The 14,378-nt window shown below is 39.4% G+C and overlaps 1 protein-coding gene across 2 annotated transcripts in view; it reads right to left on the reverse strand.

The window, feature by feature from the left end:
- LOC307161945 (GTPase IMAP family member 8-like) overlaps nucleotides 1-11,089 on the reverse strand; it is a 51,553-nt gene extending 40,464 nt beyond the window's left edge. For both annotated transcript variants that reach the window (XM_079876914.1, XM_079876913.1), the window contains exon 1: nucleotides 10,967-11,089. In XM_079876914.1, the coding sequence (XP_079733040.1) occupies nucleotides 10,967-10,982 (16 nt within the window). In that variant the 5' untranslated portion in view covers nucleotides 10,983-11,089. The remainder of the gene's footprint in view (nucleotides 1-10,966) is intronic.
- Nucleotides 11,090-14,378: the final 3,289 nt, after the last annotated feature.

Raw genomic sequence — 14,378 nt, forward strand, 5'->3', positions numbered from 1 at the left:
CATTAAGTTAGCTTAGCATGCTAATCTCGTTAACATGATTTTGTGTGCTCATTCACACACTGAAGCCTCTCCTCTGCAGCTTTGTAAAACATGTCCTCTGGGTGGCGCAAGTGGTTCAACCATGCGTCATGAATCCCGAACCATTGTGGTCGTGGGTTCGAGACCAGTGTGGGGCGACTTTGAAATTGTGTATAAAATAATAATTTAAATTCCTTCCGGCTCTGCACTGCTGTTGGTGCTTAAATGCTAGCTGTGCTGCTGTAATTGATGTGCTTACTGTGCTTGATGTACATTAAATTTCTGATGTTTTGCTCTTCTGGCTCCGCATTGCGCTACAGCGGCTGTTGCTTGCTCTGCCTTGCAGGGCTTGGCCCCGTATTGCTGCTTGCAGCTATATTTATTATTATTATTCTTCTTCCTCCTCTTGAAGTCTATGGCAGCCCTATGAACCATACATAGGAAAATGATGAAATTTGGCACACTTGTAGTGATGGTAATGAAAAGTAATTGTAGCAATTTTTGAGTCTCTAGGTCCAACTCTATAGCGCCACCAGCAGTTCAAAAATTCAACATTGAAATGGTTATAACTTTTGAACCCTTTGATCTAGAAAAATGAAACTTAGTACACCTGATTCATCTCATCATGCTGATTAGAACCAATATCTTACATTAAGACTCCGCCCATTACAGTAGTGGCCATTTTGAAAAGTACAGTATGCAGTTTTTTTGCTACTCCTCCTTCAAAATTGGTCTAATTTTGTCCAAACATGTACTCAAATGATCTTCGGACTGAGCCGCATAAAAGTACTGTCCCCGATTTTTTTTATTCTTCTCTGATCAAAAGTTATGACGTCGCAAACTTAACGAGGTCGACCCAAAATTGGTTCAGAAGCTATAGCTCGGCCAAACTTTGATCAATCGAAACGAAAATTGGTACACTTCATCGGAAGCATGATCTGAGGTTCCATGCCAAAGTTGGGAACAGCGCCACCTACGGGTCATGAGATATGGAAAATGCATATTTTGGCCAATAACTTATGAACAGTTTGTCAGAAAATTATAAACTTGGTGTCTATCGATTCCTTGGGTCATGACAAATCCGTGGATATCGATTTTGCCATAATGGGATGTACCACGTGTCCGCCATTTTGAATGATGTCATAATTTGCAATATCTTTTAAACTATTTGAAATTTCTTCACCAAATTTGGTATGGATCATCATTAGCATGGCCCGAAGGTACATGAGAAGTTTGATCACAGCGCCACCTAGTGTTCCAGAGATATCATTGTTTTTTGAAAAAACACTTATAACTTTTGCCAACATTGCTTGAAATTTGATTTCTTTATGTCAATATATTCCTTGGCTTATGCCGATTTCAACGATATCTCATATGTTATTTTTCAACAATGTGACTGGCCGCCATATTGGAGCGAATGTAAAACAGTTTTTTCGCTACTCCTCCTTCAAAATTGGTCTAATTTTGTCCAAATATGTACTCAAATGATCTTCGGACTGAGCCGCATAAAAGTACTGTCCCCGATTTTTTTGCTCTACTGGAAAAAAAAAGTTATGATGTCGCAAACTTAACGAGGTCGACCCATAATTGGTTCAGAGGCTGTAACTTGTGAACAGTTTGTCACAAAATCATAAAATTGGTGTCTATCGATTCCTTGCGTCATGTCGAATCTGAGGATATCTATTTTGCCAGCATTGGATGTACCACATCATAAGCTATATTAGCATTAAGTTAGCTTAGCATGCTAATCTCGTTAACATGATTTTGTGTGCTCATTCACACACTGAAGCCTCTCCTCTGCAGCTTTGTAAAACATGTCCTCTGGGTGGCGCAAGTGGTTCAACCATGCGTCATGAATCCCGAACCATTGTGGTCGTGGGTTCGAGACCAGTGTGGGGCGACTTTGAAATTGTGTATAAAATAATAATTTAAATTCCTTCCGGCTCTGCACTGCTGTTGGTGCTTAAATGCTAGCTGTGCTGCTGTAATTGATGTGCTTACTGTGCTTGATGTACATTAAATTTCTGATGTTTTGCTCTTCTGGCTCCGCATTGCGCTACAGCGGCTGTTGCTTGCTCTGCCTTGCAGGGCTTGGCCCCGTATTGCTGCTTGCAGCTATATTAGCAATTGTTATTGTCAAAATAACAATTCTTCTTCTTCCGCAAATGGGAGTCTATGGCAGCCCTATGAACCGTACATAGGAAAATGATGAAATTTGGCACACTTGTATTGATGACCATGAATAGTAAATGTAGCAATTTTTGTGTCTCTAGGACCAACTCTATAGCGCCACCACCAGTTCAAAAATTCAACATTGAAATGGTTATAACTTTTGAACCGTTTGATCCACAGAAATGAGACATAGTACACCTGATTGCTCTCATCATGCTGATCACAACCAATATCTTACATTAAGACTCCGCCCATTACAGTAGTGGCCATTTTGAAAAGTACAGAATTCAGTTTTTTCGCTACTCCTCCTTCAAATTTTGTCCAATTTTGTCCAAACATGTGCTCAAATGATCTTCGGACTGAGCCGCATAGAAATGACTGAACAGAATTTTTTTTATACTGGGAAAAAAAAGTGTTATGATGTTGCAAACTTAACAAGGTCCACCCAAAATCGGCTAAGAGGCTGTATCTCGGCCAAAGTTTGATCAATCGAAACAGAAATTGGTACACTTCATCGGAAGCATGATCTGAGGTTCCCTGCCAAAGTTGGAAACAGCGCCACCTACGGGTCATGAGATATGAAAAAATTGCTATTTTGGCCAATAACTTTTGGACAGTTTGTCAGAAAATCATAAATGTGGTATCTATGGATTCCTTGCATCATGCCAAATCCGTGGATACCAATTTTGCCAGGATGGGATCTACCACGTGTCCGCCATTTTGAATTTTGTCATAATTTGCAATAACTTTTAAACTAATTGACATATCTTCACAAAAATTAGCATTGATCATCGACACAATGTCCTGAAGGTACATGAGAAGATTGAACACAGCGCCACCTAGTGTTCCATATATATAAGGTCTTTTGCAAAAATGCTTATAACTTTTGAAAACATTGTTCAAATTTTGATTTCTTTACGTCATTATGTTCCTTGGCTTATGCCGATTCCGTTGATATCTCATTTGTCATTTTCCAACAATGTGACTATCCGCCATATTGGAACAAATGAAAAACAGTTTTTTCGCTACTCCTCCTTCAAATCTTGCTCAATTTTGTCCAAAATTTGATCAGATGATCTTTGGACTGAGCCGCACAGAAATGACTGAACAGATTTCTGATATTCGCTACCGTTCCCGAGATATTCATCTTCAAAGTTGACCTAGCATGCGTTTTTTGCCTTATACTAGTTAACTTAGCATAATAATTGGTTAGCATGCTAACCAGATGCCATTCTTTCTAATGTGGCTCTTCAGCTATCAGGATAACCATAAGCTACATTAGCATTAAGCTAGCTTAGCATGCTAATCTCTTTAACATGACTTTGTGTGCTTATTCTTACACTGAAGCCTCTGCTCTGAAGCTTTGTAAAACAAGTCCTCTGGGTGGCGCAATCTGTTCAACCATGCGTCATGAATCCCGAACCATTCTGGTTGTGGGTTCGAGACCAGTGTGGGGCGACTTTGAAATTGTGTATAAAATTGTCATTTCAACTCCTTTATCATCTGGGTAAAAGCTGTACTAATGTTTCTAACACTGGGATTAGAAATGTGTTTTTTTCTACATTCTGTGTTTGTTCTCATCAGAACTTTTGTTCATTTTGATTTCATCCTATCTGTACCTCTGAACCCATCTGTTCTTCATGTACATTCTATTTCTGCTGTTTTTGCTCTTCTGGCTCCACATTGCGCTACAGCCCTACTGTGCTACAGCGGCTTGGCCCCTGTATTGCTGCTTGCAGCTATATTCTTATTATTATTATTATTATTATTCTTCTTCCTCCTCTTGAAGTCTATGGCAGCCCTATGAACCATACATAGGAAAATGATGAAATTTGGCACACTTGTAGTGATGGTAATGAAAAGTAATTGTAGCAATTTTTGAGTCTCTAGGTCCAACTCTATAGCGCCACCAGCAGTTCAAAAATTCAACATTGAAATGGTTATAACTTTTGAACCCTTTGATCTAGAAAAATGAAACTTAGTACACCTGATTCATCTCATCATGCTGATTAGAACCAATATCTTACATTAAGACTCCGCCCATTACAGTAGTGGCCATTTTGAAAAGTACAGTATGCAGTTTTTTTGCTACTCCTCCTTCAAAATTGGTCTAATTTTGTCCAAACATGTACTCAAATGATCTTCGGACTGAGCCGCATAAAAGTACTGTCCCCGATTTTTTTTATTCTTCTCTGATCAAAAGTTATGACGTCGCAAACTTAACGAGGTCGACCCAAAATTGGTTCAGAAGCTATAGCTCGGCCAAACTTTGATCAATCGAAACGAAAATTGGTACACTTCATCGGAAGCATGATCTGAGGTTCCATGCCAAAGTTGGGAACAGCGCCACCTACGGGTCATGAGATATGGAAAATGCATATTTTGGCCAATAACTTATGAACAGTTTGTCAGAAAATTATAAACTTGGTGTCTATCGATTCCTTGGGTCATGACAAATCCGTGGATATCGATTTTGCCATGATGGGATGTACCACGTGTCCGCCATTTTGAATGATGTCATAATTTGCAATATCTTTTAAACTATTTGAAATTTCTTCACCAAATTTGGTATGGATCATCATTAGCATGGCCCGAAGGTACCTGAGAAATTTGATCACAGCGCCACCTAGTGTTCCAGAGATATCATTGTTTTTTGAAAAAACGCTTATAACTTTTGCTAACATTGCTTGAAATTTGATTTCTTTATGTCAATATATTCCTTGGCTTATGCCGATTTCAACGATATCTCATATGTTATTTATCAACAATGTGACTGGCCGCCATATTGGAGTGAATGTAAAACAGTTTTTTCGCTACTCCTCCTTCAAAATTGGTCTAATTTTGTCCAAACATGTACTCAAATGATCTTCGGACTGAGCCGCATAAAAGTACTGTCCCCGATTTTTTTGCTATACTGGAAAAAAAAAGTTATGATGTCGCAAACTTAATGAGGTCAACCCATAATTGGTTCAGAGGCTGTAACTTGTGAACAGTTTGTCACAAAATCATAAAATTGGTGTCTATCGATTCCTTGCGTCATGTCGAATCTGAGGATATCTATTTTGCCAGCATTGGATGTACCACATCATAAGCTATATTAGCATTAAGTTAGCTTAGCATGCTAATCTCGTTAACATGATTTTGTGTGCTCATTCACACACTGAAGCCTCTCCTCTGCAGCTTTGTAAAACATGTCCTCTGGGTGGCGCAAGTGGTTCAACCATGCGTCATGAATCCCGAACCATTGTGGTCGTGGGTTCGAGACCAGTGTGGGGCGACTTTGAAATTGTGTATAAAATAATAATTTAAATTCCTTCCGGCTCTGCACTGCTGTTGGTGCTTAAATGCTAGCTGTGCTGCTGTAATTGATGTGCTTACTGTGCTTGATGTACATTAAATTTCTGATGTTTTGCTCTTCTGGCTCCGCATTGCGCTACAGCGGCTGTTGCTTGCTCTGCCTTGCAGGGCTTGGCCCCGTATTGCTGCTTGCAGCTATATTTAGGGGCCAAGCCCCGAAGGGGCTATGGCACCTATTGTATCTGTTAGTTTTCTTATTATTAGGGGCCAAGCCCCGAAGGGGCTATGGCACCTATTGTATCTGTTAGTTTTCTTATTAGGGGCCAAGCCCCGAAGGGGCTATGGCACCTATTGTATCTGTTAGTTTTCTTATTATTATTATTATTATTATTCTTCTTCCTCCTCTTGAAGTCTATGGCAGCCCTATGAACCATACATAGGAAAATGATGAAATTTGGCACACTTGTAGTGATGGTAATGAAAAGTAATTGTAGCAATTTTTGAGTCTCTAGGACCAACTCTATAGCGCCACCAGCAGTTCAAAAATCCAACATTGAAATGGTTATAACTTTTGAACCCTTTGATCTAGAAAAATGAAACTTAGTACACCTGATTTATCTCATCATGCTGATCAGAACCAATATCTTACATCAAGACTCCGCCCATTACAGTAGTGGCCATTTTGAAAAGTACAGTATGCAGTTTTTTTGCTACTCCTCCTTCAAAATTGGTCTAATTTTGTCCAAACATGTACTCAAATGATCTTCGGACTGAGCCGCATAAAAGTACTGTCCCCGATTTTTTTGCTATATTGGAAAAAAAAAAGTTATGATGTCGCAAACTTAACGAGGTCGACCCAAAATTGGTTCAGAAGCTATAGCTCGGCCAAACTTTGATCAATCGAAACGAAAATTGGTACACTTCATCGGAAGCATGATCTGAGGTTCCATGCCAAAGTTGGGAACAGCGCCACCTACGGGTCATGAGATATGGAAAATGCATATTTTGGCCAATAACTTATGAACAGTTTGTCAGAAAATTATAAACTTGGTGTCTATCGATTCCTTGGGTCATGACAAATCCGTGGATATCGATTTTGCCATGATGGGATGTACCACGTGTCCGCCATTTTGAATGATGTCATAATTTGCAATATCTTTTAAACTATTTGAAATTTCTTCACCAAATTTGGTATGGATCATCATTAGCATGGCCCGAAGGTACCTGAGAAATTTGATCACAGCGCCACCTAGTGTTCCAGAGATATCATTGTTTTTTGAAAAAACGCTTATAACTTTTGCTAACATTGCTTGAAATTTGATTTCTTTATGTCAATATATTCCTTGGCTTATGCCGATTTCAACGATATCTCATATGTTATTTATCAACAATGTGACTGGCCGCCATATTGGAGTGAATGTAAAACAGTTTTTTCGCTACTCCTCCTTCAAAATTGGTCTAATTTTGTCCAAACATGTACTCAAATGATCTTCGGACTGAGCCGCATAAAAGTACTGTCCCCGATTTTTTTGCTATACTGGAAAAAAAAAGTTATGATGTCGCAAACTTAATGAGGTCAACCCATAATTGGTTCAGAGGCTGTAACTTGTGAACAGTTTGTCACAAAATCATAAAATTGGTGTCTATCGATTCCTTGCGTCATGTCGAATCTGAGGATATCTATTTTGCCAGCATTGGATGTACCACATCATAAGCTATATTAGCATTAAGTTAGCTTAGCATGCTAATCTCGTTAACATGATTTTGTGTGCTCATTCACACACTGAAGCCTCTCCTCTGCAGCTTTGTAAAACATGTCCTCTGGGTGGCGCAAGTGGTTCAACCATGCGTCATGAATCCCGAACCATTGTGGTCGTGGGTTCGAGACCAGTGTGGGGCGACTTTGAAATTGTGTATAAAATAATAATTTAAATTCCTTCCGGCTCTGCACTGCTGTTGGTGCTTAAATGCTAGCTGTGCTGCTGTAATTGATGTGCTTACTGTGCTTGATGTACATTAAATTTCTGATGTTTTGCTCTTCTGGCTCCGCATTGCGCTACAGCGGCTGTTGCTTGCTCTGCCTTGCAGGGCTTGGCCCCGTATTGCTGCTTGCAGCTATATTTATTATTATTATTCTTCTTCCTCCTCTTGAAGTCTATGGCAGCCCTATGAACCATACATAGGAAAATGATGAAATTTGGCACACTTGTAGTGATGGTAATGAAAAGTAATTGTAGCAATTTTTGAGTCTCTAGGTCCAACTCTATAGCGCCACCAGCAGTTCAAAAATTCAACATTGAAATGGTTATAACTTTTGAACCCTTTGATCTAGAAAAATGAAACTTAGTACACCTGATTCATCTCATCATGCTGATTAGAACCAATATCTTACATTAAGACTCCGCCCATTACAGTAGTGGCCATTTTGAAAAGTACAGTATGCAGTTTTTTTGCTACTCCTCCTTCAAAATTGGTCTAATTTTGTCCAAACATGTACTCAAATGATCTTCGGACTGAGCCGCATAAAAGTACTGTCCCCGATTTTTTTTATTCTTCTCTGATCAAAAGTTATGATGTCGCAAACTTAACGAGGTCGACCCAAAATTGGTTCAGAAGCTATAGCTCGGCCAAACTTTGATCAATCGAAACGAAAATTGGTACACTTCATCGGAAGCATGATCTGAGGTTCCATGCCAAAGTTGGGAACAGCGCCACCTACGGGTCATGAGATATGGAAAATGCATATTTTGGCCAATAACTTATGAACAGTTTGTCAGAAAATTATAAACTTGGTGTCTATCGATTCCTTGGGTCATGACAAATCCGTGGATATCGATTTTGCCATGATGGGATGTACCACGTGTCCGCCATTTTGAATGATGTCATAATTTGCAATATCTTTTAAACTATTTGAAATTTCTTCACCAAATTTGGTATGGATCATCATTAGCATGGCCCGAAGGTACCTGAGAAATTTGATCACAGCGCCACCTAGTGTTCCAGAGATATCATTGTTTTTTGAAAAAACGCTTATAACTTTTGCTAACATTGCTTGAAATTTGATTTCTTTATGTCAATATATTCCTTGGCTTATGCCGATTTCAACGATATCTCATATGTTATTTATCAACAATGTGACTGGCCGCCATATTGGAGTGAATGTAAAACAGTTTTTTCGCTACTCCTCCTTCAAAATTGGTCTAATTTTGTCCAAACATGTACTCAAATGATCTTCGGACTGAGCCGCATAAAAGTACTGTCCCCGATTTTTTTGCTATACTGGAAAAAAAAAGTTATGATGTCGCAAACTTAATGAGGTCAACCCATAATTGGTTCAGAGGCTGTAACTTGTGAACAGTTTGTCACAAAATCATAAAATTGGTGTCTATCGATTCCTTGCGTCATGTCGAATCTGAGGATATCTATTTTGCCAGCATTGGATGTACCACATCATAAGCTATATTAGCATTAAGTTAGCTTAGCATGCTAATCTCGTTAACATGATTTTGTGTGCTCATTCACACACTGAAGCCTCTCCTCTGCAGCTTTGTAAAACATGTCCTCTGGGTGGCGCAAGTGGTTCAACCATGCGTCATGAATCCCGAACCATTGTGGTCGTGGGTTCGAGACCAGTGTGGGGCGACTTTGAAATTGTGTATAAAATAATAATTTAAATTCCTTCCGGCTCTGCACTGCTGTTGGTGCTTAAATGCTAGCTGTGCTGCTGTAATTGATGTGCTTACTGTGCTTGATGTACATTAAATTTCTGATGTTTTGCTCTTCTGGCTCCGCATTGCGCTACAGCGGCTGTTGCTTGCTCTGCCTTGCAGGGCTTGGCCCCGTATTGCTGCTTGCAGCTATATTTGTAAAATGAGATTGTCTGCATATTGTGAACTCGCTTCAGTCCGCGGGAGGTCTGAGCAGAGCGAGGAGCAGGCTGATTACTGATTAAATACAACGATTTATAACTGCATTTTCCAACTTATGCAGATTATGCCTCTGGATAAAGAACCACTAAACAGCAGACTTGACTCCAGTCTTTATTCAACATCGCACAGCACAACACAACACAACGCAGACGGGTAGCCGATTTGTAGCGAGAGACACACATGCACGCCCAAACCGACTACATTAGCCACACTGTTTTTACAGTTTATCTGTGTAAAATGCAAACATTTTTAAAGGTTATCCTGGGTTTATAATTCAGCTAATACCTATATCGTTCAGTTTGTGTGGCATATGAGCAACTGTTACGTTTTTAGTAAATATTATTTAGTTATTTTATTATTATTTTAGTTAGTAGGCCTACATGCACTGCAAAAAGTAGCCTACTTTTCTGCATAGTATTGTGTCTTGTTTTCAGTTATACTACAGGGCCGTTGAATGCTTGTATCTGATTGGATGACGAACGTTCTAAGGTGTGCATTATTTTCAGGGAAACGCACAGCTAAAGTAGTTCCAGGCAGGTCTTGACCGCATTACAGTTCCATATCACTTCGCGTAGTTAACGATAATAACGGAAAATAGGATACAATTCATCTATGACAATTCATAACAAGAAAAAGCATTTAGCCCCATGCGCTTGATCTGGAATTTTCAATGTCTAGCTTCACAATCAATGGAAACATGCAGTTTAATTTGAATAAATAAAGTATATCCTATCTATAATCAATAGAAAATTAAACTGAATATAGGCTAAATAAATGGATAATCCTGCAGCACGGATTATTATTGCAGATAATATAACAAATAAATAATTATTGATAGGCCTGCTTGTTAAAAGGGATTTGTGTTTCATTTATTTGGCTAGTTTGTCATCTGTCAATAATAGAAAAAAAAGAATGAATTCGAATTAATTAAAAGGAATTGAATTAATAAATAAATAATAATATTGACGCACATGCTTTTCTGTCTCATTATTGCAACATCTCTCTCTCTAATAACTGCATTAATAACTGGGGACACACTTTAAGGCCGGTTATGAATGTAATTTGATACGTATGACTGATCATGCCCAAACGCGTGTTCAGCGCGTTCAGTCTGTGTTCAAAACTCCGCTTCGCGTCGTGACCGCATTACCACCTCGGGTGTGCATTATTTTTCTAATAATTCAACGGCCTGTCGTCAATTATTCCTTACTTAAAGCATGTCAAATATCAAAACATTAGGTAGATAAATAGTCATAAAAAAAAAAAAAAAAAATGACATAGCCTGAGATGGCACAATACAATTTCTGGTCATTTAAGTTGTCTTCACTTCATATAAAAAAAATCGATTAAACTTATTTTATATTTTAATTTTTCAAAGTTGAAAAGGCAGAATTGATGGAATGACCCAGCTGTAGACCAATATGAAAGTGAAAGCATTAGCGATGTCTCACAGAAACAGTAGGCAAAACACGTCGAGTTTGATTAAAAGTCATTTTTACTATGAATTAACAAGGAAAAGACTATTAGTTTTTAAAATAATAAATGCTTACTTGAGTCCATTTTCATTCACACTGTCTCAGTCGGAGTTCAAGAGTAAATGTAGGTTTACCAGCACTCTAGTAGCCTAGTGTTTATCTGTCGATGTCTGAGTGACTGGGACTAACAGGTGCTTCAGAACAGTGGCGCGCATGGCCGGGTCTACAGGTGTAGTGTTTCAAGAAGAGGTTAGTCGTGTTTACGACGGCAGGGGCGATCAAATCACTAGATGGCGGTGCACTTTCTCTTAATAATTACACAAAAATACAGCAAGGGTTTTACTCTACTTCTAGAAAATGAAGAACAAGGAATGTGCATCAGGTGTGTTTTTCTTCATTTTCTTCAACAGTTTCAATTCATTTATGAAGCCACAAACGTTATCGTTATATATTATATTGTTATAATATAATCAGGGGTGCACATAACTTTTTTAGTGAGTTACTCAGGTGAGTACCAGGAGATGGTGTTTGGTACTCACCCCATATGTAGTGTGGTCTTAATAAGTGCAGTCTTCCTCACTGTCCTCCAAAGTGTCGCCACCACTGTCCTCTTCAGTGTCACCCCCACTGTCCTCTGCTTCAGCTTCCTGCATGGTAGATGATGAAGATGCTGCAGATGCACCTCCCTGTCCTTGGTTGAGCCTCCGATTTGTCTCCATCCACAGGTCAACAGCTTGCTTTGGGTCAAATGTCTCTGTGGTCTGCTTTGACAGGTGTATCTGCATCAGGGCTGAGAGACGAGCATGTGACAGACGAGATCTGTACTTGGTTTTTATTATGTTGAGATGTGAGAATCCCCTCTCACAAGCTGCACTGCTTAAAGGCAGTGTAAGAGACAGCTTAACCACCTTGTTGATGTGGAGTAAGCATCTGGGTTACTTACTATTTGGACCAAGTCATACACAGAAGAGGCTCCCAGGCGTTTTCCTGCCTGCTTTAAGCGCATCCATTCTGTCACAGTGGTGTCAGAATGCTGCAAACTGTTGCGTTTCCAAAACTGTGGAGGTCTTGCATTTCCCGAGGCCATGTTGAAGGATCAAATACTAAGAAGTGATCACATGATTTGAGGGAGTTATATCTGATTTCAAACTCTTCAATTAACCCCCTGAGTAAGTTTGTCTTGTCTCTGTCAGCATCAGTATTAGAAACAGTGTGTGCCCTGTGGCCTTCACCATCAAGCAGAAGTGTGAATTGTCCAGTGGCCAACATGAGTTCATCCTTACATTCTCCAATGGTCAGCTTTTCCTTCTGAAACCTAATGGATGTGGTCTTCAAAATGTTGCCAATGTCAAGCATGTTTGACAGAAAGCACTGAAAACGTTCTGTGCAGATATGCTGCAAGTCACTGTTATCACTCGTAGCCAGTTGCATTTTAATGGCTGGCAATAGTCTTGATATTTTTAACAGTGTTTCATGCCTCCATGCAGACCATCTGATGTTATGAAACTTACCCAGTTTAACAAAGGAGATCCCATTTTCTTCACACAGCTTCTTCAGTTCAGCCGTTTTTTTTGCTCCACCTTTTTGTAAATAAAACTGCAGCAGCTTGACCACAGAGCGATTAAATGTCTGACAGTAAGTAACGTTGCGATCAGCTGATTTTGTGCAATTCTCCAGTGTGTGTGAATGTGACAGAATGTGCACAAGGGAGTCTCCAACCACAGCAAGTCGCCGTTGTACCGACGTTTACAGCAACCCCGTCTGTGCACACAGCGACCAACTCTGTTGTCCAGTCATCCAAGCCTGTGTCCTGGAAAAGTCTAACAAGTTCGTCTGTTATGGCCTGCGCAGTTCGGTCAGCACCCAATTCAATCAGTCCAATAAAGTCTGAGGTAAACTCCCTGTTGCTGGTCACAGAAACAATGTAAACAATTTCCTGTGATGTCCTCAGATCCATCAAAAAGCAACCTCCAAAATTCAGCAGACTGCAACTTGGCTCGTAACTCCCCGCTGATGGCGCAGGCGATGCTTTGCATGATCCGTGTGCCCCCTTCACGTGAATGATATGCACCTCCGACATTTACTCTTAGCCGCTTCAGTAAATGAATATCCTCAGAATAGGAAGACATGGGACGTGCGTGTTTAGCTTTATGGAAGGCGAGGAGAAAAATATTAAACAGAGCTTGCCGCTGTTCTTCATTGACTGGACATTTATTCTTGGCTAGCTTGTTTATTAGCAATAGCTTACGCCACATTCGTGTGCTCCTTGCTCTTTTCATGTTTGTCAAATAAAGGATGGTTGAAATTCTTTGAGCCTTTATAAAACGCACCTGTTTTGTCTGCTAGTTGTGGATTTGAGCGGCAAATCTTGCACCGCATTTCAGTTCGCTCATCGTCAGCTTCAAGCCACTGCACATCTTTGAGCCACTTTTCTGAAAAAAGTATTTTTTTTCGCTCTGACTCCAGTTGACGTTTCTTTGTAGGTGGCGAAACGCCAAAGAAGCTGCTTAATGTCTGTTGCTTTTTGGACATCTCTGACAGTGTAACTTAGTTGACAAGCAACATGTCATGTGTAACGCCCGTTTCACGCCCGTTTCACACATACTCCGTGTGCAGTGCGTGTGCGGTGCGGGTTGCAGTGCGTATGCAGTGCAGGAGCAGCACATGCAATAGTGCTTTCACATATGCTGCGTTTGCCGTGCGTAACTGATCCGCTGCTGTAGGCTATAACACAAATACATACTCGCTATTTGTATTTCAAATCCAGAAGTTATCAGCAACTTTTATTTAAAAAAGTTTTTTTTTTGTCAGCATTGCAATTCTCTTTGTACACCTACACTCTTTAATAGACATATTCACGTTTAAACACAATTTAAACAACATATTATTGAATGCATTACTTCTATTTAATTATAGTTGCTCAAGCAAGTGGTAAAATATTTTACCATGTACAAATATTAAAATCGAATAGCCTACATTTTAAATTAAAACTTAAAATTGACAAAAACAGCAGACTCATACCTTTTCTTTTGCATAATTTAAATCTTTATACAATAAACCTTGCATGTCACAAAGAACTTGTTTTTCCACCTCCACGAATGAGACGAGTGTTGTTCATTATGCCTTGTTGAAGTAAATTGTATTTTCCCTTGATTTACCCGCGATCTTAACGTCTCAGCATTGCGATTCTCTTTGTAGGCTATACATACTCTTTAATGATGCACGTTTTTAAACACAATTGCAACGGCAGCCTATTATTCAATGCATTACTTCTACTTAAGTTGCTCAAGCAAGTGGTCAAATATTTAACCATGCATAAATCGCAAACATTTTAAATTAAAACTTAAAATTGATAACAGCCGATTCTCATGCCTTTTCTTTTTCATTTAAATTTTAATACAATAAATCTTGCATGTCACAACTTGTTTTTCCACCTCCACGAATGTTCATTATGTCGCCTTGTTGAGGTAAATAGTATCGCTTTCCT

This window comes from Squalius cephalus, assembly GCF_949319135.1.
Source record: "Squalius cephalus genome assembly, chromosome: 7".
Classification (NCBI taxonomy): Eukaryota; Metazoa; Chordata; class Actinopteri; order Cypriniformes; family Leuciscidae; genus Squalius; species Squalius cephalus.